At 42.1% G+C, this 26237-nt stretch overlaps 1 protein-coding gene across 2 annotated transcripts in view; it reads left to right on the plus strand.

Moving 5' to 3' along the window:
* The window catches only part of nlgn3a (neuroligin 3a), a 230624-nt gene that overhangs the window by 100115 nt on the left and 104272 nt on the right, over positions 1 to 26237 (plus strand). The window contains exons 3-4 of one of the 2 annotated variants that reach the window (XM_074648365.1): positions 15741 to 16452; positions 17561 to 17620. In XM_074648365.1, the coding sequence (XP_074504466.1) occupies positions 15987 to 16452; positions 17561 to 17620 (526 nt within the window). In that variant the 5' untranslated portion in view covers positions 15741 to 15986. The remainder of the gene's footprint in view (positions 1 to 15740; positions 16453 to 17560; positions 17621 to 26237) is intronic. The other variant, XM_074648366.1, reaches the window with a different exon arrangement.

A 26237-nucleotide genomic window follows, 5' to 3' on the forward strand; every position in this document is an offset into this window, starting at 1 on the left:
CACATTTGTCACAAACTGTTGCGAGCTTAAGGCTTCTCCCCCTGTTTGATCTGCGCTATCACAGAGGTACAACTCAGTATTCTGTATCATATACAAATGGATCTGTGCGTTTCCCAAAGATGGGGGGTGCAATAACAAAAGATGCATTACCTAATAGATTTGGCAGAAATGCAGAGTTCAGGGCGGTCTGATAAAGCTGGGTTACAGTACTTTAATCAATCACTAAGAACGCGAGCCAATTTAGGAAGAAGCCTGACATTCAAGATAGGCTTTCAGACAGGATTAGAAATAGTGAATGGAGAGCAGACATATCTGCCAGGGCGAGCCCAGAGGACTGTTGTCAGGGGGACAGTGTTCCCTCCTCCATGTGTGATATTGAGGCATGTCTCAGCCTCGCCCTCCCCCAACCCCCCCAACCCCCTCTTTCATATTTGAAAAGTCACATCCTGTCTTCCTGGCCTTGCCCCTCAGTTAAATGCAGATGAGTACTAGTAACAAGACAGCGTTGGTCGCCTCTGTTGTTTACTCTCTCCCTTCAAGAAAGGGCACTGTCATTTAAAATGTCCCTCGGAGCTCATCATCATCTGGAGTCTCCGGCCCTTACTAATAATATCTGGAATATCAATGTGAACATGCAATGAGCAGAGGAAGACGGCTGCTTTTCACTGGAGGAAAACAGCTGCCTTCTTTGCCTCCAGGACATTGTTCTGGTGTTGTTTTTTTTACCTAGCTACAGCAACGCAGGCTGTTTATCTAATCCCTGACACTCAAACATCTGGACACCTCAGTCTAAGTAAAAATTTGAAGATAAATCTGACTCTATCCTCAATTTTAGCTATTTTCAAAAGCTTTAGGAGTCCCTGAAGGGAAGACGTAGCCTTTAGCTGCAGCCCTATAGCCTGGGATCAATGGGGGAAACAGCCACAGGCTGTGATGCTGCTGGATAAAGGGGGGTGCTTCAACTGTGGTGATTGATATCACCTCACTAATCCCTCCACAGCTCCTCTAAATCCACCTGGCTGCAGCTCTGAATGAGCCTGTAATGTGATGAATTAAGATGTAAACGCTCAAACTGCATTTACATTTACGATTGTCACATTTCATAAATGTGGATTATTTGTTATGGAAATGAAAGGATTATATTTTTTTTATTATACAGTGTTTTGTAGCTTTTTATTTACATTCATAGATCTGTATTCAGGCATTCTGATGCAAGTTACAAGGGGTGGGAATCACCAGAGGCCCCACGATACGATATTATCACGATGCGATCTTATTGCGATTTAACATTTTTGCAATATGCTGAGTATTACGATAAGATATATTGTGATTTATTACCTGTTTTTCAACTGCAAATTATGCAGTTTGTCAACATTTGTTTTATGTAATAAGATACGGTTTTCACTCTGTTCATCTCAGAGTTTTCATTCACATATCTGGAGGTCAGAGGTCAAGGAACCCCCTTGAAAATGGCCAAAATTTAGTGTAACTAAGAGCATTCTTAGCTAACGTGACATGGTTGGTACCAATGGATTCCTTAGGTTTTCTAGTTTCATATGATACTAGTATCTTCACTCTTACTTTAATAATGAGCCCGCTACAACCTCCGAAAGACAGAATAGCGAATCGTTAAGAGGTTAATAGATTGTATAATAAAAGCTTAATATTAGATGTCTGTGTATCGATACAATATTGTCACGGCAAATATTGTGATACTATGCTGTATCGATTTTCCCCCCACACCTACTAGTTGCTATTAGGGCTGTCAATGTTACCGGGATGATAACATAAAATATTCATTTTAACGCCACTAATTTCTTTAACGCATTAACGCAATTGATCTTGAGGAGGTTGTAGCGGCTCAGTTTGAAAGCTAGAGTGAAGATACTGGCATCATATGAAACTAGAAAAACCGAAGGAATCCATCGGTACCAACCATATCATAACTAACTTGTCGCGAAAGAGGATGAATAACGCTACGAAGTTACAGTAAACTTTGGCGAGGAAAAACTGTCATGGCTATTTTCAAAGGGGTCCCTTGACCTCTGACCTTAAGCTATGTGAATGAAAATGGGTTCTATGGGTACCCATGAGTCTCCCCTTTACAGACATGCCCACTTTATGATAACAAGTCATAGTCAAGTCAGCACACTGACACACTGACAGCTGTTGTTGCCTGTTGGGCTGCAGTTTGCCATGTTATGATCGGAGCATATTTTTTATGCTAAATGCAGTACCTGTGAGGGTTTCTGGATAATATCTATCATTGTTTTGTGTTGATTTCCAATAATACATACAGTATATACATATATTTGCATAAAGCAAGCATATTTGCCCACACTAAATACTTGACAAATCTCCCTTTAAGGTACGTTTTGAATAGATAAAAAATGTGTGATTAATTTGCAATTAATCACAATTAAATATTTGAATCGATTGACAGTCCTAGTTATTATACATATCATGTTCAAGCTCAGATTAAGTTTTGCAGGAAAACCTTTCTCTGAGCTGTCAAAGCTTATTTGCTATAAAGTCCTGGATATCAAAGTGCTATTCATTTCTTTAAGCGGCTCTTATTAATGGCTGATAGAGGCCATGTGGCTCGGTCTGTTTGCTCTTTGTTTACGCTGAGGATGAAGGTCACCCCCTCATTAGTGCAGCAGCATCTTTTTTTTTTGATGTTGTGATATACATAGTAATCAAGTTAGGCTCACATCGCTGCTTACTGTTGACCTTTAGTTAAAAGCACATCACTGTCGGGTCGCTTCCAAACTTAATTATGATCTCATAAAACTCCTGAGCATCATGTACAGTGGACAGACCTCATTTAATCTGTTGTCATTAGGCCACCGTAACCCCGTGCTCCTTCTGTAAATAGGGCCCCACTCCATAATGTTCGTGAATCCATTATTGCCTTTTTCATATAAGAAAAAAGATGCTGAGGGCTTTTGCTGTGTCAAGCGCACTTGTGTACAACTCGGCTTTCAGCTATGTATTCAGAAATCCTGCTTGTCACACAACAATACACTTTGGCACCTCTCACTTCTCTGCAACTACCAGACATTTGCATGTCAATAGCATCAGTCTACCACTGTGCTTTTGGCATTTGCGAACGCTCTGAATGGAAGCCAGGTACCGTAGTGGAGGTCTTTTGAAAAGAAACATCAGAATAATGTGTTGGGCGTTGTTGCCTTCATTAACACTTTACTTTCTCCAAATTCATCTCGGCTCATTTGAACATCAATCACAATTAAGGACTCTTAAGACGTACGACTCGGGGCCAGTTTTAAAAAGTACATGCAACATTTTAAAGCACATCCTCGAGGGATGAGGCGAAGCTGCAGAACTGCTGTATATGATGCAACGCACTGCGATACTTTTAGATCAGATGAATTAATTCCCGTTCTTGTATTAAGTCTAGCACCGTAGTTTTACCTGAATATCTCTGTGTTTGCACATTACTGTAACTACTGCAAATGCTAAGGCACCCTAATGCATTATTACCTCATTAATTTTACAGGCGGCATCTGGGTCATGTCTCTGCTTGGTATATGTATTATGCTGTGGAGCCCTTTCACACCCAATGATAAAGCTTATCTTTCAATTTTCAACAAGAACCGCCGCCTACTTACCTTAAATTAAAGCTGTTATTTGGTTTATTAGGCCACGAAAAAGATTCATTTTCTCAGCTCGCTTACAGCTCATGTTGTACATGCTCACACAAAATGCACAAGGCTATTACATTTCACATGGAAGGCCCCAACAGCTTTCATTTTATTGAAAAAAAAAATAAGAATTTCACATTCTTCTGGACAAGTTGATTTGAATTTTTAATCTGTGTCTGCAGAAAAACATAATTCAAAATGCAGTGGATGAAAGTGGCGAATTACATGCACTCAGTGCAAGGCTTCGCTGCTTTTTTGAAATGGTGCATAGCTAAGTGTTTGTCCTCAGGATGATCAGCTCTTCAAAGACCTTGCTTTGTATGGTTTATGAGGATACTTCTGTTTGTGTTTTAGTTTCTGTAATGGAAGAGGGGGGACATGGCAGGGACATTACAACCGCAAGAATTAATTTTCTCTATTCCTAGCAGGAAATGTCCACCAAATTGTAGACATTACTGCATCGTAAATTACCCACATAATCCCACTTTTAGATGTACGCTACTCACTGCAAAGACAATCTAAATCACGTTATCATGAGAGCCATACTTCTGGCCCGGAGGAACTGTTGTGTTCTGTTTAGATAATTGCCCACCAACGTGGGTTACTCATATCTACATTTGATACGGGCTCTGCAAATGATTATTCAGGCCAAGGACAACTGCATGGTTTCTTTAACCCAGAGCAAGAAGGGTCAATACTAGCCGTAGGAGCTGATCCATCTAAGATTTTGCAGTGCAGTGCCAATAAACCTGGAGCCCTGATTGTGAGAGATCAGCTCCCTGTTGTAATTACCAGACAGACCTCAATTAACTCACAGCAAACCTTCAGTTCAACTCTATATGTTTGTGAAGTGTTAATAGCTGCTTTAAGAGAAATGTTTCCCCACTCCCATCCCTGTCAATTCTTCGGTACACTTGGATCAATGTTCAATGCACTGCATGTTGTCAGATGCATTATTTAAAATTAGTTTAAACAGGAAACGAGCAATTCATCCCAAACGATATTCTCATTAATCTCAAACTGTAATCAATCAGTGTAAATGTTGAGTTTTCTTCTCAGGCGGTAACTCTCGATAACTGGCCGGCCGCTCCATGACAAGCAGCATTTCGACCAGCAATGAGTAATACACAGCAGTTCACATTTCAAGTGATTGTCATAAACTTTGATTTGCTTTATATACGTCGTGCCATGCCGGCGCCGTTCAGGTTCCTTGCACTTGCCCGAATTTTATTAGGGATGCATCCCAGACGGCTAAAAATCCATCCTCCTTTCAACTGTAAGCCAGAAATTGATGTTAGCGCTGCCATGTTATACGTGCCGTCCTCACAGTGGAGGAGATGAGAAGGAGCAGCTTGAAATATCTGCTGAATTCTCCTTAGTATGCTCGAGTGTGTCCTCTCTAGGAATCCAATCATGTTTTCACATGTGCTCGCCAATCAAATGTGTTTCCACGTCGCAGATGTGAGAGGAGATGACCAACAACTAGGAAACACAACATTCAGAGAGGTAGCTATGTTAGTAATGCACGCGGCGAATATCTGATTCATCTGATCACTGACACTCGTTGCGTGATAATACGCCTGATGAAAAATGCTCTTTTGGATATTTACCCGGTCATGATGCTGAATACGAAACAGACAGAAGACATAGAAATTCTAGTCTGCTCTTCTGTTCTGTGACTCTTTTTTTTCTCTAGTTTTGTATGAGCAGTAGTCTTGCGAAAGTGGTGTCAAAGATGAGAAGGACAAGAAAGGAAAACAAGACTAAGGCTACGTTCACACTGCAAGCCTTAGTGCTCAAATCAGACTTTTTGCCCAGATCAGATTTCTTTTGTTTGGACGTTCATATGATGTTTTAAAGGTGCCAAATTTACCAGAGCATTAATGTAGAATCAAACAACTATTTGCTATGTAAAGATATAGAGGAGTAATGTCTACCTGAGCAGAGAATGAAGTCACTCTATCTCTGTGTGTGTTGTAATCTAAGCCTCTCCTCACTTTGTTGACATTGCCGGCCAGCCTTGCGTGTTTCTAGTGCATGTTTGTGCATGTGAAGGTGCCCCACTTGCTAGCTCACGGCCGTTGCTCTGCACTGCTCTCATACGGCGGTTACAGCTGATAACATCGCACCGATAGACGGTAGAGGCGCAGAACCCTCCAGTTCACCCTCAGGTTAACACTGTAATCTCTGTCAGCTTTTTTGCTGTTGTTTGCACTGTTTAGCACTTTTAGCACCGTTAGCTGCGAGCCATGGCTTGCCGTTGCCGTGTTGACAGGTAGTGGATAAGCTCTCAATTTCAAATTTAGCACCTTGAAATGCGGCCAATATCAGACTCCAGTGTGAACTGGTCACGGTTATGAACTGTCCCGAGAAAAACACAAAACAGATCTGAGTCACTTATGTGCAAAAAAGATTTGGGCCACTTTTGCCTGCAGTGTGAATGTAGCCAAATAGTCTACAACCATGAAGTCAGCATGCTAACATGCTGATTTATATATATATGGTAACGCACGGTTTACCATTTTCACCAACTTGGTGTAGCATGTTAGCATGCTAATGAGAATGTCATTAGTTTTGCAGGTATTTGGACATAAATCATAAAAGTACATACAAATATTGGACAAATTGGACTGTGACCTGATCCAGCACCATGCTGGATAGAAAGTCAGGGGATCACAAAAGCTACTACATATCATTCTGTGGGGAGCACACATTTCTGTACCAAATTGTCATAGCAATCCATCCAGTGGTTGTTGAGATCTGTCACTAAAACCCTCAAAAAAACTCATGGTGGTGCTAGATGAAAAGTCAGGAGATCACCAAAGTTTGTAGGATTCATTCTCTGGAGATACAATTTCATGGCAACATATCCATGAAATTTTACTGGAATATTTTACTGACTAGACTGACATAGCTGCCCGTAGAGCCACACCGGTAGTATGGCTAAAAAATCCCCCAAATTCATAGCATATGTATTAGGGGTGTAAGAAAATATCGAAAGTATCAAGTATCGCGATATTACGTTTTGTGATACTGTATAGATTCTCAAAAACACTTTCGATTTTTAATTAATAGTTTACATGCAAAAGATTAACTCAGCCAATGCTTTATTTCATCTGCTAAGATATGAGCCCCCTTAAAGTAGTGCTGTGATGTTGGATGTTACAGGGGCTGTTATAAATGCAGATCCCACTGTAAAGTAGTCATAAAAAGTAATCTGTTTTTACTCAGATTTTATGCATATGAGGTGTGGGGGAAAAAACAATTCACCTATGTATCGCGATTTCTTTTTTGTATGATTTTGAAAACTATTTTTGAATCCCAGAATCAATATATTCGCTTCATTTGAGTCTCTGTGGAGGTAGAAGGAAGTTACCACTTTTATTGTTGTAGTCAGAGTAACGTGACGTCATATCCGTTCCGTATCCGTCAACCAAAACAAACCGCAGCCGGCCAAAACAACAAAGCAGAAAACGGCGGAGGGTCCGCGTGGATACGACCTGCACCCTCACTTTTTAAATCAAAAGTAGTAAACACTACACATACAGTTAAGTATGGAAACACTTTACATTTCCAGGAAAAGCAGAGCTAGACATGGCTAAAGCTGATAGCTGAAAGCTTATAAATGAAATAGAAAAAACACTAATTTATGAGGGAAATGTCTTTATTCTTTGATTTTTGGGTTGCTGTAAAAAATGTAATAAATAATGCTTGACAATGATATATTTGACTTCAGGACATCTCTGACTACATACATGCTGAAAATAAAACATTTTAATGTATTAATTTAGATATTTTCCAAAGTAAAAGTCCATAGATGTGTATGATTTAACTTTTCTCCATGGCGCGTAGTGTTAAAAAAGTTAACAAACAATCGCAATGAATTGTAATATTGAATCGCAATACTTAAAAATCGCAATATATATCTAATCAGCACCCAAGTATCATGATAGTATCAAATCGGTAGATAGGTGTATCATCCGGGTATTCTTTATACTATGACAGTTTTCCTTAAATTAGAAATGAAAAAAATCGCCTTGCTTACAGTATCGCAATATATCACAATATATTGAATCATGATACATACCGTATTGCCAGAATCTTGCCAATACACAGCCCTAATATGTATGTGAAATACTAATGCTGAGAAGCAATATAATGTAACAACATAGATGTTGCTAGATGAAATGGTCTGTAATGGATGATGTGCCCTATTTTAATTAGACTTTCTTCATTTATGGTCAGTGATTTGGTTCTTTCTGAAAACACGACAGAGGCCGTCCTCCTCGCCTCGTGCTCTTCCGTCAGCAGCACTCTGGAGCTGCGTTGGCAGGGTGATAGAAATTGCACACAAAACACTTCGTCAAGAGAACAGACCCCACCCTGCAAACGGCATCTGTGGGAGGGTGGATAATGAGTATGCCATGTGCAAAGCCTTAATGTGTTTACATACGCCTAGATTAGAGACGGACCCAATACTTGCCCCTGCGGTTTCTCAAAGAATCCCTGTGGGCGACTTGAGTGATTAGCTACTTTGACTTTTTTTTTTTCAGAGGGAGTGTCTGGTGGGATTCTGCAGTGGATCGATAGGAGTTAGGATGATGAACTGTTGGGGAGATTTCTTTATTTATCATTTTCTTAAAAACGTAAGCTCCCCAGTCCTTCTCCATCTAATTGAGTCGGTTTGCTTTGATTAATATCCCCCACATATTGTTTCACATATCGTATTACTGCCTAAACTGTATCTGACACCCAGTCAAGAGAAAAAGAGTCAATATAGGTGTAGAGCGGGCCTCGACTCGCAGCTTTCTAGGACTTCCAGATCAAATCTGTCCCTATCATTTTAGTCACGAAGAGCAAACAAGTTGTTTCAAGCACCGTCAGCAGTTAACAGAACTGCCATTATTTATTTGCTGCTCTCAACACCTGGAATCTGTCTTTATTTGAGCCCGCCAAGCTCACCCTTCCATGTTTCCTCGGCCGTTTGGCTGGTAATGATACTCGCAGGCAGCATTTATCCAGCCTCCAGGAGAAGGGGTGGAGACACACAGCTTAGCGGGCGGCCACAGCAGCAGGCAGCGCCGCCGCTCCTCACCGTCTCCCTTTTTTTGCTTCTTTAGAAATATGTCAGCATCGCCGCGATGATTAGCAGTCAGAATGTGCTGCGTCTTTGTCCTTGATTTAATGCCAAATCTTCTAAGTAATAATGACTGCACAGGCTCTGTGTCTGACGAAAAGAGGGAAAAGAAAAAGGAAGAGTGGGCCCTCATCCCTCGCTGTTACAGTGGCACTGGTTCCCAGCAGGGAGCCGTATGAAGCCGCGGTTTGGTTTGACATTTTGCGAATGTTGTTTTCTGAAACATGCCAATCTCCTTGATTTAATATGGCGGGCCGTTGTTCGTCAAGCCCGGGAGCTTATATACGGAGCGTGCCTGCGAGAGGGGAGACGTGCAGCATGTGTGTGTACATTCATTATTGATTTAGGCTGCGTTGAAATCCATGTTTGCCGATTTGAAATAAACACGTGTAAGCAGACAATTTACAGATACATCTTCCACATTATTGACACGCAGAGGCCAGGGAGCAATCCTATCATAAGCAGAGCTCGCCTCAAAATGGAGCCTTCGCACTGATGTAGATTGGTGTCTTTCTGGAGCACAAACGGGAGGTGAGGACGCTAAATTAAGTTTTTCACCGTTGCCTCTCACATTTTAATGAGATCAGCCGAGGTAACCGCCCGGGTACATAGGTTTCTGTCTCCTGCTCCCCGTCTTGTTGCCTGTCTCTTATCGTTTCCATAATGGCACTTTCAGCCTTTGTTATAATGTAACAGCACCAGAAGCATTTGTAATCAGTGATTACACTCTCTCCCAGGTCAGGACGGCTCACTTCATTTGAAGAGGTTCCAGAGGACTAATGCCTTTGTCGCAGTCGAGCTACTACAATAACAGAGCGGGGAGAGTCAGAAACTCCATCTACTCAGAACTCTTATTGGTTCCTTTTTTTAACAGAGTCCATTCAGCCTCTCTCTAAGGGATGTCAGGGCGTAGGAGTACTTTTGGCTCTGCGCTCAAGACTTTTATTGCGATGCAGAGATCTCTCCGCTGCAGGAGAACAAAGGGTCTCCTACAATGAGCGTACATGGCTGTGGGCTCGGACCAAAATAAAGAGGAAAATAAAGTGTTTACTTCTAAATGTGGGATCTGTATGGGGACAACTCACGTGTTGTACCGTCGTTCTGCTTTTGAATATTGATGAATAGGGATTGGACTTTCAGAATTGAACATGTCCTGTTAATCAGGGAGCGGAGAATTGGGGAGGATGGTGTTTAACGGCTTGTACTTGGTGGAGTGCCGTCTTGCATTAAGAGCTAATAACCTCCCTTAGACTCAGCACAGCGCCCCTCTCCTCCTCCTCCTCCCCTCCTCCCGCCTCAATCACCCCAGTTGTATTTATTATGGGCTGCAAGGCCACGGTGATGAGACGATCAATATTTCTGGGATGATGAGGGAGAACTCATGCAATCTCTCCCTCGCTCTCTCTGTTCCTCCCTTGGCAGTGCTTCAGCAGGTAGAGAGATCAAAGCAGAGAGGACCTCTGAGATGCTGTTGGAGGGGAGACTGATGAAGTCCTCTGTGCTGTGTGTCCTCTAAACACACACACTCCATCACGCTGTCCTATGTCCTTGCTGTGTCCTGATTAAAAAGTTTGACCTGATGTATTTTATCTCCACAAGAATTAGTGTTATTCGGCTGCTGCGTGTGCAGATCTAAACATAAACGGCCTCCGTTCAACTCGAAATTGAAAATCTTGTATCTATGGGGAATAATAAGGTGCTCAGACAGCACCTTCTCTGTTCAGGGAATCAATATGTGTAACTCTCGTAATGGATCATAAATGAAACCGTTTTTGAAGATGGATCAGACATGTAGTCACAGATCATCAGGTGCCTTTATTATTTTTTATGGTACTTTAATGCTCTGGTTCAGGAGGTGTTTACTATCATTTATCGTTAAAAATATTCATAAAAGCATGCACATCCAGATAATAAATACTAGGTGCTGGACAGAAGAACATGTAAGAGATGGAAAAAATAGAGTCAACACACTAGATAATGCTCCCATGGACATATATTTAATTACCACCGAGTGATCACGCTTGGTGGTAATTAAATATATGTTCATGGGAGCATTATCTAGTGTGCAAACTCTATTTTTTCCATCTCCCCCATCCTGTGTTCCCATTTAAATGTTTACTTTAAAACCCTGTCACGTGTAGTGGTCATTAGTGGACAGCTATGCAAAAGCTTGTATATGTATGGTGGTTTGATGGTATAGTATAGTTGCACATCAGCCACTACAATGGACGCTAGTGCATCGTCCCATACACTGCCACCCACTGGCCAGCCGTTGTCAGTGCAACACAAATTCCTCCGGCGGCCAGAAACGCTGAGCAGCTCAGGGATATGTTGCCAATCCTTCTATAGAAGGAGAAACCTTGCAGGTAAATACAATTTGATAGCATCAAGTAACAACTAAGGAGTAATAGAATTGTTAAAACCTCCAAGTATTGATTTTATGTTTTGAGAAAATGACGATTAATCAACTGTCCATTAAATTGGACATTGTGCGTCGCTGGCTATATTTCAGCTACAATTAATGCTAACACTGCGACTTTGTTGTTCTTGAAAATACTGATAACTTTCAGTTTTTTTATTGCAGTTTTACAATATTATTCTTGTTATTTTTTGTCGAAAATGTTTATTGTAAAAACATACAGTTCAACAGGAGGATGTAGGGAGGGGATGAGGAGTCAAGGGCGAGGAGCTGAATGAGGGATGGAGGGAGGGATGAAGGAGGGGGGTGGGGCAGGATTGAGGAGTAGAAAGAGAGAGAGGAGCGGCTGAGGAGTCAGGAGCGAGGTTCAACATTTTTCTAGTTTTCACATAATACATCATTTTATTCATTGGTTTGTTAAATACATATTTCTTCAGTTGAAACCTCAAACAACGCATGCTGTCCACTCAAGTGGATATGTGAAAAAATGTCATTTTTCTTTTTCATGAAGAAGAATAAACTTAGGAAAAATATCCTGACTGAGGTTGTCATAGTCTCTGCTCGAAAGGGTTACTAAACATCAAAACACAGGACTCTCCCGGATGATTAACGATCCTATAGGTTTACGTTTCTAGGAAATCATGTTTCGTCTGTTATTTTGGCACAGAGGACGGGTCTAAATACTACACTACCCAAGAGCCTTGGCTGCGGTTGCCATGGAGAAGAGGTGTGAGGCATGAATCCGAGCAGTAGCAAATTCAAAATGCTTCGTCGTTACAGTTGGCAAGCAAATCATGTCACCATAGTTGCTGAATTCAACAACGATTGAACCAGTAGTTAAACGTGAATTCATTTAAGCTTCAGATTGTTTTTTCAGTTTTCTGAACTCCACAATCTATATAGCTTCCACAGACTTTTTAAGCTCAGTGATCAGATGTTTCTTGCTGAAATGCACCTTGGGAGTCATAGTAAACTTCTCCCTCAAAGTTTTTTTATATACACATGCTTGTACCCTCGATTTTTTTTTAATCAAAGAAGCAGATCTTCTCTAATAGAGTTCTTAATCTCTTTTACTCATGATTTAAACTGGAGAATGTCATGCTGATCCGAATTTAGCATCGTCTCTGAGAAAAATAAATGGGACTTATAACTCTAGAAGCAGCTTCATGATCATTTTGTTGGCTCTAGTTTGTGGTTTTGTTGAATTGTATAGCATACTGAAATTTTTTTTTTCCAATATTTAGTCACTGATATACTGAAAATATGTTTTTATTGATAGAAAGGGAGTGGATGTTAATGGGTGGACAAAATATTAGAAAACCCTCTCAGTCAATATGGGCAGTATAATTCAACAGCACAACAAACTACAGCATCTAAAATGACCATAAAGTTGGATCAACACACAGTTTCAACAAAAGCTGATTATTATTATGGATTATAACATTCATGTAGGTGGGATTTAGAAGTGCAGGACTGTTGTATTAAGCAGAATTATTACCTAAGTGTAGCTAATAAAGTGTATTATATGGTTTATATATATTACTGCTTGTGTTTTCTGGTGTTTGTAGGCGTTTTCCTGTTGAGCGCTGTGTATTCTTATAAAAGTTCCATCTAGGTTCAAGTCTTTCACTCTAGCCGAGGCTATAAATGCTGTGATATGTGGCGCTATTCAATGCTATATGTCTTGAATAAAAACTAAACAGGAGTGAAACACTATATAGTTCATAGAGTCCTTGAACGTGGTGATATGGCAGTATAGGTTCTCCGTCTTCTGCTACAGTACAGGAATCCTAGTGAGCACAGAAGGGACTTTGTCGGTGTGACTTTTCTGCATTTGGAAGCCTTCCCCAGCCCTCAGCCCTCAGCAATGCATGCCTTTTAGTCCCCAGATTGGATATGGATGACTTTTCATGTATTATCACTTAGCAGGTGCTCGGTGTGCCGGAGTCTCCGAGCAGAATTGTCCGCCACACACATTTCATTTGCACAAGTATCAGTGAAGGTGGGCTCATCTGCAGTATTTACAAAAATGTACTGTATGCGAGGGCGTCCATGTACAACTACTACTACAACTACAGCTTTCTCTTGATTCACGTCCGCAGCAAATGGGAAAGCTGCCTAGCGATAACAACACCTCCAGGAACGTCGGGATTGCTTTCTCTCGGTGGTTAGTAGCCCTCCAACGGCTGCTGATACATTATAAATCATTTACACAGTCATTTTGGAATGCAATATCCTCCTCTAAATGCTGGCTTTTCTTCTCCATTGTTATTAAAGCGAATGCTGCAGTAGGCGCACAAGGCTGAGGGGTACCCTAAGCCAGAGAAATTGAAAATTGATCAGGCAGTGTGGGAAGGTGTTGTCAATGGCACCGCTGGTTCACCGTGGGACTGTTGATTAGCATTTACAGCGCCGTCCCTGGAGGTACCTGCTGCCTGTAGCTACATCCTCTGGCTCTTCTCCTGTTCATCCCAGAAAGAGATCTCTTGTAAGAGCAAACAAGGGAGATGAAATTTAAATTCTACCTTGTTCATATCTATACCAATGGGAGATGAAAGGGAAAATGCTGCATGACATTAAGCAGGGCATGAAATTTTCATCATGTTATTATGTGTTTGTGTATGACTCCTGCTGTTGGGTTTTAGCAGTGCTTTTCCTGTAAATATAGCTGATCTTAAAGGATTAGTTCACAATTTTGTTGTAGTCGGGTGTCCACATGTACATTGAAACAGGTTTTGCTCGCTGTAATCAGTCCACCTGTTCATACTGGCCTTTAAAGGAACAGTGTGTAACATTTTGGGCGATCTATTAGCAAAAATTAAATATTAATAACTATGTTTTCATTCGTTTATAATTACCTGAAACTAAGAATCCTTGTGTTTTATTAGCTTAGAATGAGCCCTTTGCATCTACATAGGGAGCGGGTCCTCTTCACAGAGTCCGCCATGTTTCTACAGTAGCCCAGAACGGACAAATCAAACACTGGCTCTAGAGATCGCCTTTTGTGTTTTTACGTTACCTGAAGGCCACCGTTGTTCTCTGACACGCTTGTGAAACTGCGGTAACGTGAGCCACAGAGTGTAAAATCTTGGTACCGACTGCAGTGTTGGAAAGGGAGGAGTGAGTGGAGTGGTACTCAGTTGGTTGCAATCTGCAACCACACCACTAGATGCTGCCAAATCCTACACACTGTACCTTTAAAATATCCAGTCCTCATGTGTAATCAATGGAAGTGATGGGGAACAAAACCCACTCTCCTGTTTCTCTGCAGATATATACTCCAAAGTTTATCTGATGTTATTATGAGGCTTCAGCAGAGTTCAAAGTTAGTTGAATCAAGTGGGTCTTCCAAAGTTACAGCCTTTTCTGTACAAAATGATCTCTTATTGTTACTATTCTTCCACTGCAGCTCAACAGGGAAAAACTGTCGGTTAAAAGTGTATTATGTTTTGTGTGCTTATGCACCTTGAATTTCCCTATTTGGGATAAAAAAAAGTTTACCTTGACCTTGAAACCAAAAAGGCTTTAACTTTGGACAATACTCAATTGATTTGACTCATTCAGACTGCAGGAGTCTCATATTAGCTTCATATAAAAAGAGGAGAGTGAAGTAGAGGAGGTGGAGGCGTCCCAACCAATCCAAGATGAGAAAGAACTATGGTTACATGATTACCAGACATTTGTGCACTGTAGTTTATTTTGACAGTGTTTTGTCAGCTTTGTTAAATGAAAGATGAGCAAATCCAGCAGGATATCAAGTCTTTTTTTTTCTTCTTTTGGCACAGACTAAATCCAAATTTGTGTGATTTTTCCACTGAGTGACTGAAGTCAGGCTCTCAGGAACCTTTAAGCTTCCAATTTGAAAGAATTTTAGTTTTGTAGAGATATTGTTGTCTCATGAGAGGCAGTTGTTTTTGTTTTTATGGAAGTTCTAAATAAAAGAAGAAAATAGTCAAATGTGATGAAGTACGGCATTGTTGTTTTAAACCATTTCTTAATTGAATTTACAGAACAATTACAGTATCGTGATATAAAATTACATACCGTGATAGAAGATTTTGGCCATATCACCCACCCCGTACTACAGGAGGAATGATTACAGCAAGCAAAACCTGTTTCAGTGTTCATACGGGCATCTCACGTTTGTTTTAAGACAGACTCTAAGAAAAATTGTTAACCTATCCTTTAACTCTTACCGTAAACGTTGGCCTCTGAAGTAAAAAATAATTACCTACCGACAGTTGATGCCTTTCACATTTCACGTGTCCTATCAGCGTTATTAGGATCATCTTGACAAGTTGCCCGGTAGTTAATTGCAATATCCAAGTCAAAGGCAGCTTCTTGATTATGTGGATTGATGAGGGCACTGAGAGCTCTGTCATGTTTATGTGAGCTGCTTTATGTCACACCAGAAGAGAACTCCTCAAGTCAATAAAAATGACTGACTAAAAATGGTAGCCGCAAACCGGTGGGCTGTCGGGGAAATGTCATTAATTTTCCTGTCCTCTCCCTGTTGCAGCACGGGATAGAAGACCTGACGAGCGGAGCGAGGACATTGAGTAAGGACCTCGCCGCGGAGAGGAGCTGCGTTAACCGTGACTGTTCCTCCTCGTCGCCTGAAAGCCGGCGGGCTCCAGTACCACAGCTGATGACTGCCCCTCAGGTGGCTGGACTGCAGGGCTGAGCGGGAACGTTTTTCGCTGAGGGGGAGGGCGCCCCGGCTTGTATGTTGGTCACTTAGCGGTTGCACTCGCTCACAAGGACCATGTGGTTTTCTCCAAGGAGAAGTCGTCTCCCCTCGCAGAACTGGCACGGTGCCCACAGTTGCACCAACGTGTCCTTGTGGGTATTAAGCTTTTGCTGGTGCTTTGCGGCCGTGAGAGGCCAGAACTACCACCCCAGTGTGAACACGCAGTACGGGAAACTCCGAGGGGTGAGGGTGCCCCTGCCTAGTGAGATCCTGGGGCCGGTGGACCAGTACCTCGGGGTTCCCTACGCCGCCTCCCCAGTGGGTGAAAAACGCTTCATGCCCCCGGAGCCTCCGTCCTCCTGGTCGGGGATCAAGAACGCCACTCACTTTGCTCCCGTCTGCCCCCAAAATATTCACAACGCCGTGCCAGAGATCATGATGCCTATATGGTTCACCTTCAACCTGGATATAGTTACCACGTACATACAGGATCAGCACGAGGATTGTCTTTTCCTAAACATCTACGTTCCAACAGAGGATGGTGAGTGCGTCGAGTAAACAGGAAACCTCCTACTCTTCTCTGTCTCTGCCTCCTTCTTCTTCTTCTTCTTCTTAAATCTTGTGTCACCTCTGTGTTTTTTGCGCGGAGCATGACCTGTTGTCTGGCGCATGCCGTGTCCGTGTCCATCATCTCAACCTCCCATCTTGACTTGATCTTTCATTTAGTCTTTTCATCAACTCTCCCCTTCCATGCCACTGTTAGAGGTTCCTCTTTTGATGACTAAATGACTTATTAATATGACTGAATAAAAAAAGAAAAAAAAATCTAATCATACTAGGAGCAGATTGGAAATACTCGGTGCACCTTCCTACCCTCACTGTCTTGACTGTTCTGGGGATATTAGCCATTAGCCTGCCTCATAAGTGAATGATCTACTACTGTAGGGTTGGTGAAATATTCTGTCTGGTACACGAGAGGCCTGTGGCATCAGCCTGACCTATGTAAGACCCTTTACTCTCCTCGCGTTGTCCGGTTTGTCCTTGCACAAAGCTAAAAAGCAAGGGTTTTGTGCAAGAGGCAAACATAGATTGGACTGAAAGTCTCACAAGTTTTACATTTCTAGACTCTTTTAAATGGCCCCCCATTACTTCACCACTTGAAGGAGACCCACACAGAGAAAAAAAATGGGCTTGAAATGTTAAGTGCTCCGAGAATCAAATGGGCAATGTCAAATAACACTTTCACTTATCAGATCACAATGTGAACTGCAAAACATTTGGAAATCCAGCCTCTCTCTGCCTGCTGTGTGGCTGTAATGGGTCTTAAATAGAAGTGCATGTGAATATGGGCTTCCTGTGTCCCAGGATGCAGCAAATTCATTCCACCATTTTTGGAATATTTCTGCAGCAACACCCCCCCCCCAGTTACTTTCTCAACAGGTCCTCTGTTGTTCTTGTTGTTGATGATGACTGGGAGGGAGGGGAGGAGGAGGAGGAGGAGGAGGAGGAGGAGGAGGAGGAGGAGGGAACGAGGGTGAAGATGGTTTGGAGGGAGGGGGGGTCTGACTCAGTCTGAGTTGTTGCATGTCACATGCGATCTTTTTCCAGAGCTCTCTTGTTATTTTGTAGTTTTTCCATTCATTTTACAGTCAAAAGAATATCCAAGGAATGTGCCAGGAAACCCAACAAGAAAATGTGTAGAAAAGGAGGTATGTAAAAAAAGTGAAAAAAAGAAACACGGAACGAGAGGAATTGAAAGAGTGAAAGAAAGAGAGGAGAGTGATGGGTGCATCCTTCCAAAGCCGCCAATATCACCACCTATCAACTCCCAAATCAAAGTGCTAATTGGGATGAACGTGGGACTTGTGACTCAGATCAACCTTGACACGAGTGTGAGAGATGAGTGAGTGCTTGTGTTTGTGTTGTGTGTGTGTGTGTGTTAGTGTGTATGTATGTGTGTGTGTGTGTGTGTGTGTGTGCGCGTGCATGCTGGAGTGTGGTTTTACTACGAGAGTGTGTCAAGGAGTGAAATCGCAGGTCCCTAAATAAATAATGACGCTTTGACAAGCGATAGATCATGATGTCTGAGAATAACATGTACTTCTTTCTTTGTACGTGATTGTATGGCTTGTTCATGTTTAAAGTGTGATAATTTAAATACTGGTGATTAAATCAGAAGCATGAGTGCTGCTTTGAAAATACTAGATAAAAATTTGACTCGGTATGCAAAGAACTTTAGTCATGTTTCAGACGGCTCTGACAGCACTTAAGACACCAGCTTATTGGAAGTATTTGTCAAACATGACACCTGAAAGCGTCGCAGCCTCAGCCGTTGATTAAATTTGCACTAAAAAGCGGAGGGCCACCTCTCTCTTAAATTTATGATTCACAATTGTTCAAATAAGGGGAGGAGGGGGGTGTTTTATTGGCATGACAGCTTTCATCTATCCATGTGGCAAAAAAGCTCAAACGCACAGCCACGGAGAAACGCAGTCCAATTCCATTAGCAAACAGCTGAAATCTCGCTGTAACAACAGAGGGCTAATTTTCCGAGCCCGCCCGAAGGCACTGAGAGGACCTTACGAGTAGCCTTAAGACTGTGATCCCGAGTATATCTCGCTCCACAGTAGAGACTCCGTTTCAGCTGGGAGACCTCTGCTGTTGATTTCCATGGAGGCAGGAGGCAGCCATTGGCCTCACTCGGCGCGCTCGTTCATTCTGCTTTGGTAAACCAATTTTGTTCGAGACAGACTGGCCCTCCAGGCACTTCTGCTTCTGAATTAGTCCCAGTTGTGGAATACACACAGAAAATATCTCTTTAATATTCCCCTTCCACTTGGAGTTTTTCAATTATCTTCCCCATGTTTGGTAATGAGAAAATGGTTTATCATAAGTTTCATATGTTGGTTTTGTGACACATTTATTGTGCAGGAAGATGATTGTTGCGTAGCTCCCCTGTTGCTATAAACCACAAAGGTTGCTAGAAACTCTTATTTCAATTGCACCATATTTTTTTTTAAACTGCTTCTCTACTAATCTTGGCTTATGTTGAATTAGCAGTGCAAATGAAGCATAATTTATCCTTCTTAGGCAATGCAGAAAGCAAGCTGTGACGCACACTTTGGTTTTGGTTAAATGTTTTTTTTTGCAAATTCAGAGTGAATTAGGAAACAGTTTAACTTCCCTCATTAAATATTTAAATTACTGCCATTTGAATAGTCAGATCTGCTCCATAAAATTGGTAATAATAACAGGGGTATATGTTTTCTATTTAAGGTTGTGCAATGCTTTCAATAGAGACCTGTGTAATGCAGTAGAGTCATACACCCACGGTGCATATTCAGTACTAATAACACCTTCACTACCAATTTTACAATCTGTATCTCTATGAATGCGCTTCTTCCGGAGGAAAAGAGTGATTACTTTTCAGAAAGAAGTATGGCATTTGACTCTTGATGAAAAGGGTTGCGTAATTGTTGCCAAGCAACAGCAGGCAGTTGTGACGGGAGCGGAGTAAATGGCCTCTCTTACCTTACCTTAGCGTGAAGCACCTTTGTTGCAACGGTGATGCGTATCAAGTGAGATATGTGCATCACCCATGAACCCTGTGAGATGCATCACGCCAGGTCTTAGGTAGATTCTTCTGTTTTATGAGACAAGAGGTTAGTGTGCCGTGATTTGTACAGTGTAACACCATCTTCGGTATGAGTTAGAAGAGTGGTAGTGGGAATATAAATGTAGAATTGGGAGAAATAATTCTCATCTTACTTACTTAGGGATTGAGAGTTATTGAGAGAGTCTGCCTTATAGATCCTGTGCTATTAGCATCCTACTGGGCATTGTGGAAGGAAACCACTTAAGGCGCTGATATCAAAGATGTGGATCATTTTCCTCCATTAAACAGGAGGAAAGCCCTTAAACCGCACAGAAGTGCCCTGACAAAAGATCAAAGATGGACTCATTCAAAAAATAATGGAAGGCTCGAGACAAAATTATAGTAGATGTACCTAATTTCAGGATCCTTGGTTGTTATTCAGAGCTGGGCGTTGTCATGCGGCTACTTTTTCCTGTGCAAAATCAACAGAGCGTTGAGTCTTTGTTCAGAAATAAATTGATGTTTACACTGACTAAAATGCAATTTAGAGAATGGCTGCCAGTTCCTTTGCTACACTAGTGCAGCACCGCGTGTCCAAGATGTCCAAGCAGGTATAGTCTAATGTGCAAGATCAGCACCGTAGCCCACCGCTCTCTCTCTGAAGTGGCCTTATAGTCTTGCACACAGGGCACAGAGCAGCACACATCGAAGCCTTGGTTTTATCACTCAGTCATTTTCTCTTCTCTGAGTCAGAGTGAATGGACTGAAGAGAGGGGTAATGATGTGAGCGGACTCAGCTAAGCACTATTCAGCCTCAGAGTGCCGGATTGGCTCGAGATGGGTCAATTTTGCGAGGACGAACCCTGATGAGGTCAATCTTTATCTTTTAAAAGAGGTTGACATTGTTAAATTGATTGACAAACTTTAAGAGATCTGTAATTGCACATCCTTGTAGAAGGTGCACTGCCTGTTTATACAATATGCACATTATTATCTACGGGGGTTTTACAGCACGTCGCTTTCACCGCCTGCTTGTAAAAAATGTCCTTAGAGTCCTTCACGCTGGTCTCTCTGAATAACAGCTTCTGAGAGACACTCTGAGATCAACCTTCCTGACACCCTAAATTCGTCCCTCATCATGAGTCTATTTGAGATAAGTGCAGCAAAATCTGTTGTGCGTTTTGGCTTGATTTGGACCACTCAACTATCATTCTTATGCAGCCCTCACAGGCAGCAGGCTGCCATGTGTTGCGCAGCCCGGTGCCAGTACTGAACAGCCCGATGAGTTGCCAAACCTGTAGATTAAGCACCCCAGAGCAGAAACACTGGACGATTTTTTTCCTCATACCAGATGACCTCCAGATGCTAGCGAAAAACCACGAAAGAGCCCCAATCCTGGTTAGACTGCGTCTGGGCCATGGCAGACAGTAACACACCATGGTAATCCCGTTGGTTGGCCGACTCCAACCCTGCCTGGGGGAAGGAGGGGCCGCTCCCTGAGTGCTGCCGAGGAAATCTGTACGCCAAGCAGACGGCACAAAAAACTTTCCAAGAAGACGAGAACAAATATTGGCTTGTGTGATTTGAAAACAGAGCGGATGTCCGCCTTTTGTTTGACAGAAAATTACTTCCATGATCTTCTGTGATCATCTATCTGGGACAGTTTATGACACCAGCGAGTGAAGGCTGTAGCCAGCCAGCCAGCCAGCGGCAGATCCAGTCCCACTGACTTGAGATGCAAGACGCGACCTAAGCAGGAAGTCCCCATTCAGAAGCCTCCTGCTGCTGTGCTGTCCAGCTCCCCCCAGTCAACCCAAGGCTCAATATCTCTGTTCTGTTCTTTGTTTGTCCCAAACTAAGGACTAGAGGACACGGCCTGTGGAGTCTCACAGCCTTGTTAAGGGGGAAATTTTATTTGTTGCTTCTGGTATCTCTGTTAGTTTCGACCAGGCCTATTCAATTGGTGGCCCGTGGGCTGAATCCGGCCCTTTAACAACCTCAATCCGGCCCATTGATCATTTATAAATATGAAGAAAAGTATTTAACCCTTATGAGGCCAACCTTACCGTCTTTATGAGGCTGTAGCGGGCTCTATTGGTACCAACCATGTTATGTTTCCTCGTTGGGAAGGAGGCTAAATAACGCTCCAAAGTTAGGCTCAATTTTGGTGAGAAAAAACTGGTATGATAATTTTCAAAGGGTTCCGTTGACCTCTGACCTCAAGATATGTGAATGAAATGGGTACCCACAAGTCTATCCTTTACAGAGATACCCACTTTATAATTACTCCGTGCCGTTTTGCAGTATGTATGTGTTCAATTAAATTACTGCTGACCTGCTATCTTCCCCCTTTGAAAATGGCCATGACAGTTTTTACAAGCTAGTATGCCATGGTTGGTACTACTGGATTCATTATGTTTTCTAGTTTCATATGATGTCAGTATCTCCACTCTAACTTTATAACAGAGCCCGCTACAACCTAAAAATCGCAAGTTGCGTTAATACGTTAAAGAAATTAGTGGCATTAAAACGAATTTGCGTTAACGCTTTATTATCGTGTTAACTTTGACAGCTCTAGTTTTAATTTAATAACCTGCTTACATTCTAAATGTATGGGTGTTTACATAGTTACATTGTGAGATTATCAGAAGATCATCATTTTATTAGTAGGCTAATTAGCCCATTAATTATTTATGAATATATTTTTTTAACCCAGACTGTTTAAGCAGAGGGAATTTAGGAGAGTCAAACTGAACTGGAAAAATCTCAAATGCCACATTGTGTTTATTAAAACAACCTACTTAGATTAAAATGGTGTATTGTTTTCACATTTAAATTCCTAGTTTGTCAGATCAGACATCAGACACAGATATTGAAATGTCTGATTTTTCAAATCTAGACCTTCTAAAAAAGTAATTGACTAAGCCTGCCTTAGACGCTCACGAGCCCCGATTTCCCCTTAAATTTCTCCTTTTAGTGGACTTAATAATTCAAACCTGTCTTTTTTTTGCTGTACCATAACATGCATCAGTTATACATATTTTCTTACATTTCAGGCTGATACATTTGGTATCTTTGGAATTTTGGCATTAGCATTTGGCATGGAGGTTAAAGGTGCCCGATGGAGTTGCCTTGTAAACGAACAAAAGTTATAGTTTTCCTCACCGAAACTTATTGCTTGTATCCTTGAAGGTTCAACACACATTTTGAGTGCTGATTTCTTTCATATTGTCAATTGTTACATCCATGTTTGCCTGCTTTCAGTATTCCTCTTCACTGCCTTTGGTGGTGTTTTTGCCAAATTTCCCGGTGTGTTTCTGCCACCAACTGAGTTGAAGGCTGCATACCTGCATTGTTCTGGCCTTCAAAGGGCTCTGAATGAATCTGAAATCAGTAATGATGTGTATTCAGTTACTTAAATGACTGTTGTGTCTTACAGAAGATTAAGAAGCCTAAAGCCTGGCGAGTCTTGATTGCTTTTGTGCAGCGTAGTCTTTTTCCTCTAATATGGGGAATAAATGGTTCATTAGGGATCCAGAACAGAGGTAAGAGGACCCCAGTGTGTTAGGCTGCCACCGTACTCAGAAGCCCGTGGTCTCTGTTAAACACGTCTCTTTCCATTATCGAGCTGCAGACAGGCAGAAAGACAACTTGGCTGCCTTTTATTTGTTTTTTGTATTTTGGGAACAGCTGAAGCGCAGTGTGAGTTTTGGCTGTCCTTTACTGCAGGATTACAGCCTCCTTAACCTTTTAGCTGCATTCTCCATCATTCTCTCTTATGTGTCCCTCCCAAGCTGTTCCTTAACCTCTACACCGGGAGGAGAAGGAATGAGAGAGACGGAGACAGACCGAGAGAGAGAGACACGGAGAGCAGAGAGACAGGAGGAGAGGCGCTCTGAAAGAGAAAAATGGCCACCTGAGGATTAGAGACTGAATAAAACTGCTCTAAATTGTCAAGGCTGCAACATTTCACATTTCACTAAGTCCCTTTCCACATTGTGACCTTTCTGATATTTAACTCTAAGGCCCATCTATTGTCAGCGAACCTTTTTCCAGCAAAGGAAAGGCAGTTAACATTCAGCCCTTCCACGATGTATTGAGTGAATTTTGGATTCACTCAAGAAGTCCCTAGAGTCTGAGAGCTTTCTATAGCTGTATGTATGTGTGTGTGTGTGTCTGTGTGGCTTGGGTTTATTCACTCTATAGCCAACTACTAGTGTCATTTATTAGCTATTCCATCCTGCTGAAAAGTTGAATTCCAATAGCCTTTATGTAACAACCAGTAAGCCCATCAAACGCGGCTTCTTTGAACCTGATTTGATAAATGCAACAGGTTTGCTTGTCAAGGAACGTGAATATAAAAAGCCCTTATTCCAGATGCCGCCTGTTTTTGAAGAGATGCAAATGTCGACTCCTGGAGGCCGGCTCTGCAGAGAAACTTGTCAACTCATTGTAGTTTTATTTTAACGTCGCACTCTTTCACTGCGGCATCACTTCAAGGTCAAATATAGGCTCGCTTGCTGAGTCACCGAGGGTGTCACGTTTGAAAGCTCCTATTATAGATCCGGAGTTTGACACACACAGGACAGGCTCACAGACAACACGATTCATAGTGACAGAGCTTCCCCGTCGACACCTGCCATCCAATCTATGCCTGTCTGAAGCACTATCACTCAATAACACCACTGTTTTGTCATGTCAACGGCACGGTGAGCGTTAGAATAACATTAATCGCTAACAAGCCATAAAGAAGGCTGGTTCAGCAGGTGAAGCATCTTTGTCGGGGTGCTGGCTGCTAAAACACTTTTGTAGGTTCCCTTGAAGCCCACATGAGAGAGGCTTGACATTTGATAGCTCAAAGGCAGAATGAGTAGGATTTGACGGCTGTGGCCAACCCCAGGTTCCGTTTTGGAACGAGCTTTGTCCTCTTGGCGTTATGCCTAGCTGTGTCCGCCATTTTCGTAGCTTCTTCTTGGATGCGTGCCTACGATATGGCACCTGGTCACTACATTTTATAGAGATGGACGCCCAGAAATGTACCGAACACAGCAAAATAAGAAGATTCAGACAGAGGGCTGGGTCTCTGAAGACACAGACACCGCCACATACTTCTCCACCACTAGTGGGGCATAAGAGATGATTGAGAGGGATTCTTTTTGTATGACTCTATACATATTTTTTGTCTGGACCACAGAGGGCCACTTCTACAAACGCAAAAGTCTGTCACTGAGTGACTGACAGAGTGATGAAGTTACACAATTGGCCGAGTGCTGGAGTTTCCTCATTGGCCGTTGCTCTTTCAAAATGAAAAGGCGGGGAACAGTCCGTTATGCAAATGAGCCCGTCCAGCGAGATGCGTCTGGCTCAAGAAACTTGGACCAAACCGTCAAACTAGGCGATCTAGTTCTAAAATGAAACGAGATTGTTCAGACGAAATAACAAAAAGTTTACGAGCATGCCACCAAGTTGTTTCCTATTTGAAACAGCAAGAAGAAAACCAGGGACCAATCGGGTGCATTCAACCATAGCGTACGTCACCTCTTCAACGGCAAGTTGAGTGGAGCAGCGTGTCCACTAGTGTCCTCGCTGGACCTGGTGGACATGTACCGCTGGATTTAACATTACAGACATGGCCACTGACTATTTGTGTAACAATTTATCCACAAATTCACCGACTGACCTTACACGGTCCAGCCATATACTTGGTTTTGACCGAGTCTTGTTTTGGAAAATCCTACTCATCCTGCCGTTAATGGCAGTCACTTCCTGCACAAGGAAGATGCTCCTGACTGACTTGGTGCTGCTATGAAATTTGTTCAAGTGCTATACTTGTTGAACTCTGAGACTTTAGCACTTTGTGAAAGAACGCAGCCCTCTTATTCACTTCAATGAGATCACTGTGTTGGCATAAATTGGTTGCCGACGGCGAGGGCTTATGAAGTATTCGCTGGGTTCGATAAAGTTCAGTCTGGCTTAACTTTTGCTGCAAAGTAATGCAATGTTATCCGGCAAGTGGTGCGTTGGCCAATCAAATACATGCAAGCACACTTTGCAGGTTATTTTGTAATGTGAACGCCATATTTCTGCTCATTTTCTGGCGATTGTTGCAAAGAAAGATTCATCATTCCAGAGTTGTAAAATCCAGCCCGGTACCTGAAACAACACACCCCCATCAATGCGTTCTATTAAGCACTAATATCCACGTTCTTTGGCTTGATTGCCATTAAGCTAAGGGAACACATGCAAAGTATTTTAGATTGTATGTTGGTAATGGATTAGATATTTTGATTACATTAGCCAATGACTGAAGAGGATGTGGCCTACCACACCTGTCAAGCTATTCACCTTACCCTTTCCAATGACAAACACACATTAAAAGCCCGCCCAATAGTCCATCACAACTTCCACATCGTGCAGTAGCAACATCAATCCATCAAGCTGTTACTACTCCAAAAACACAAAAGTTATGCATTAAGCTTGAAGTTGTCGTAGGCATTATGATTATATTTGGCCGTCTAAAGCTCATATAGCAGCCCATACAGACTGCATTATTCATTACGGCCAATTATTAGACTGAACGAGGTCACCGCACAGACTGTGGAATCAACAAATTCAAAAGGCTTCTCCACTTTAAGAGCTTGAATGTACTCAGTAAATGTCATGACACTCAGCCTGTTACATTATGCAATACATTGCATCCATCAATTAACAATGGATGAGGTTTTCAAACA

Source organism: Sebastes fasciatus, chromosome 10 (genome assembly GCF_043250625.1).
Source record: "Sebastes fasciatus isolate fSebFas1 chromosome 10, fSebFas1.pri, whole genome shotgun sequence".
In the NCBI taxonomy this organism is placed as follows: Eukaryota; Metazoa; Chordata; class Actinopteri; order Perciformes; family Sebastidae; genus Sebastes; species Sebastes fasciatus.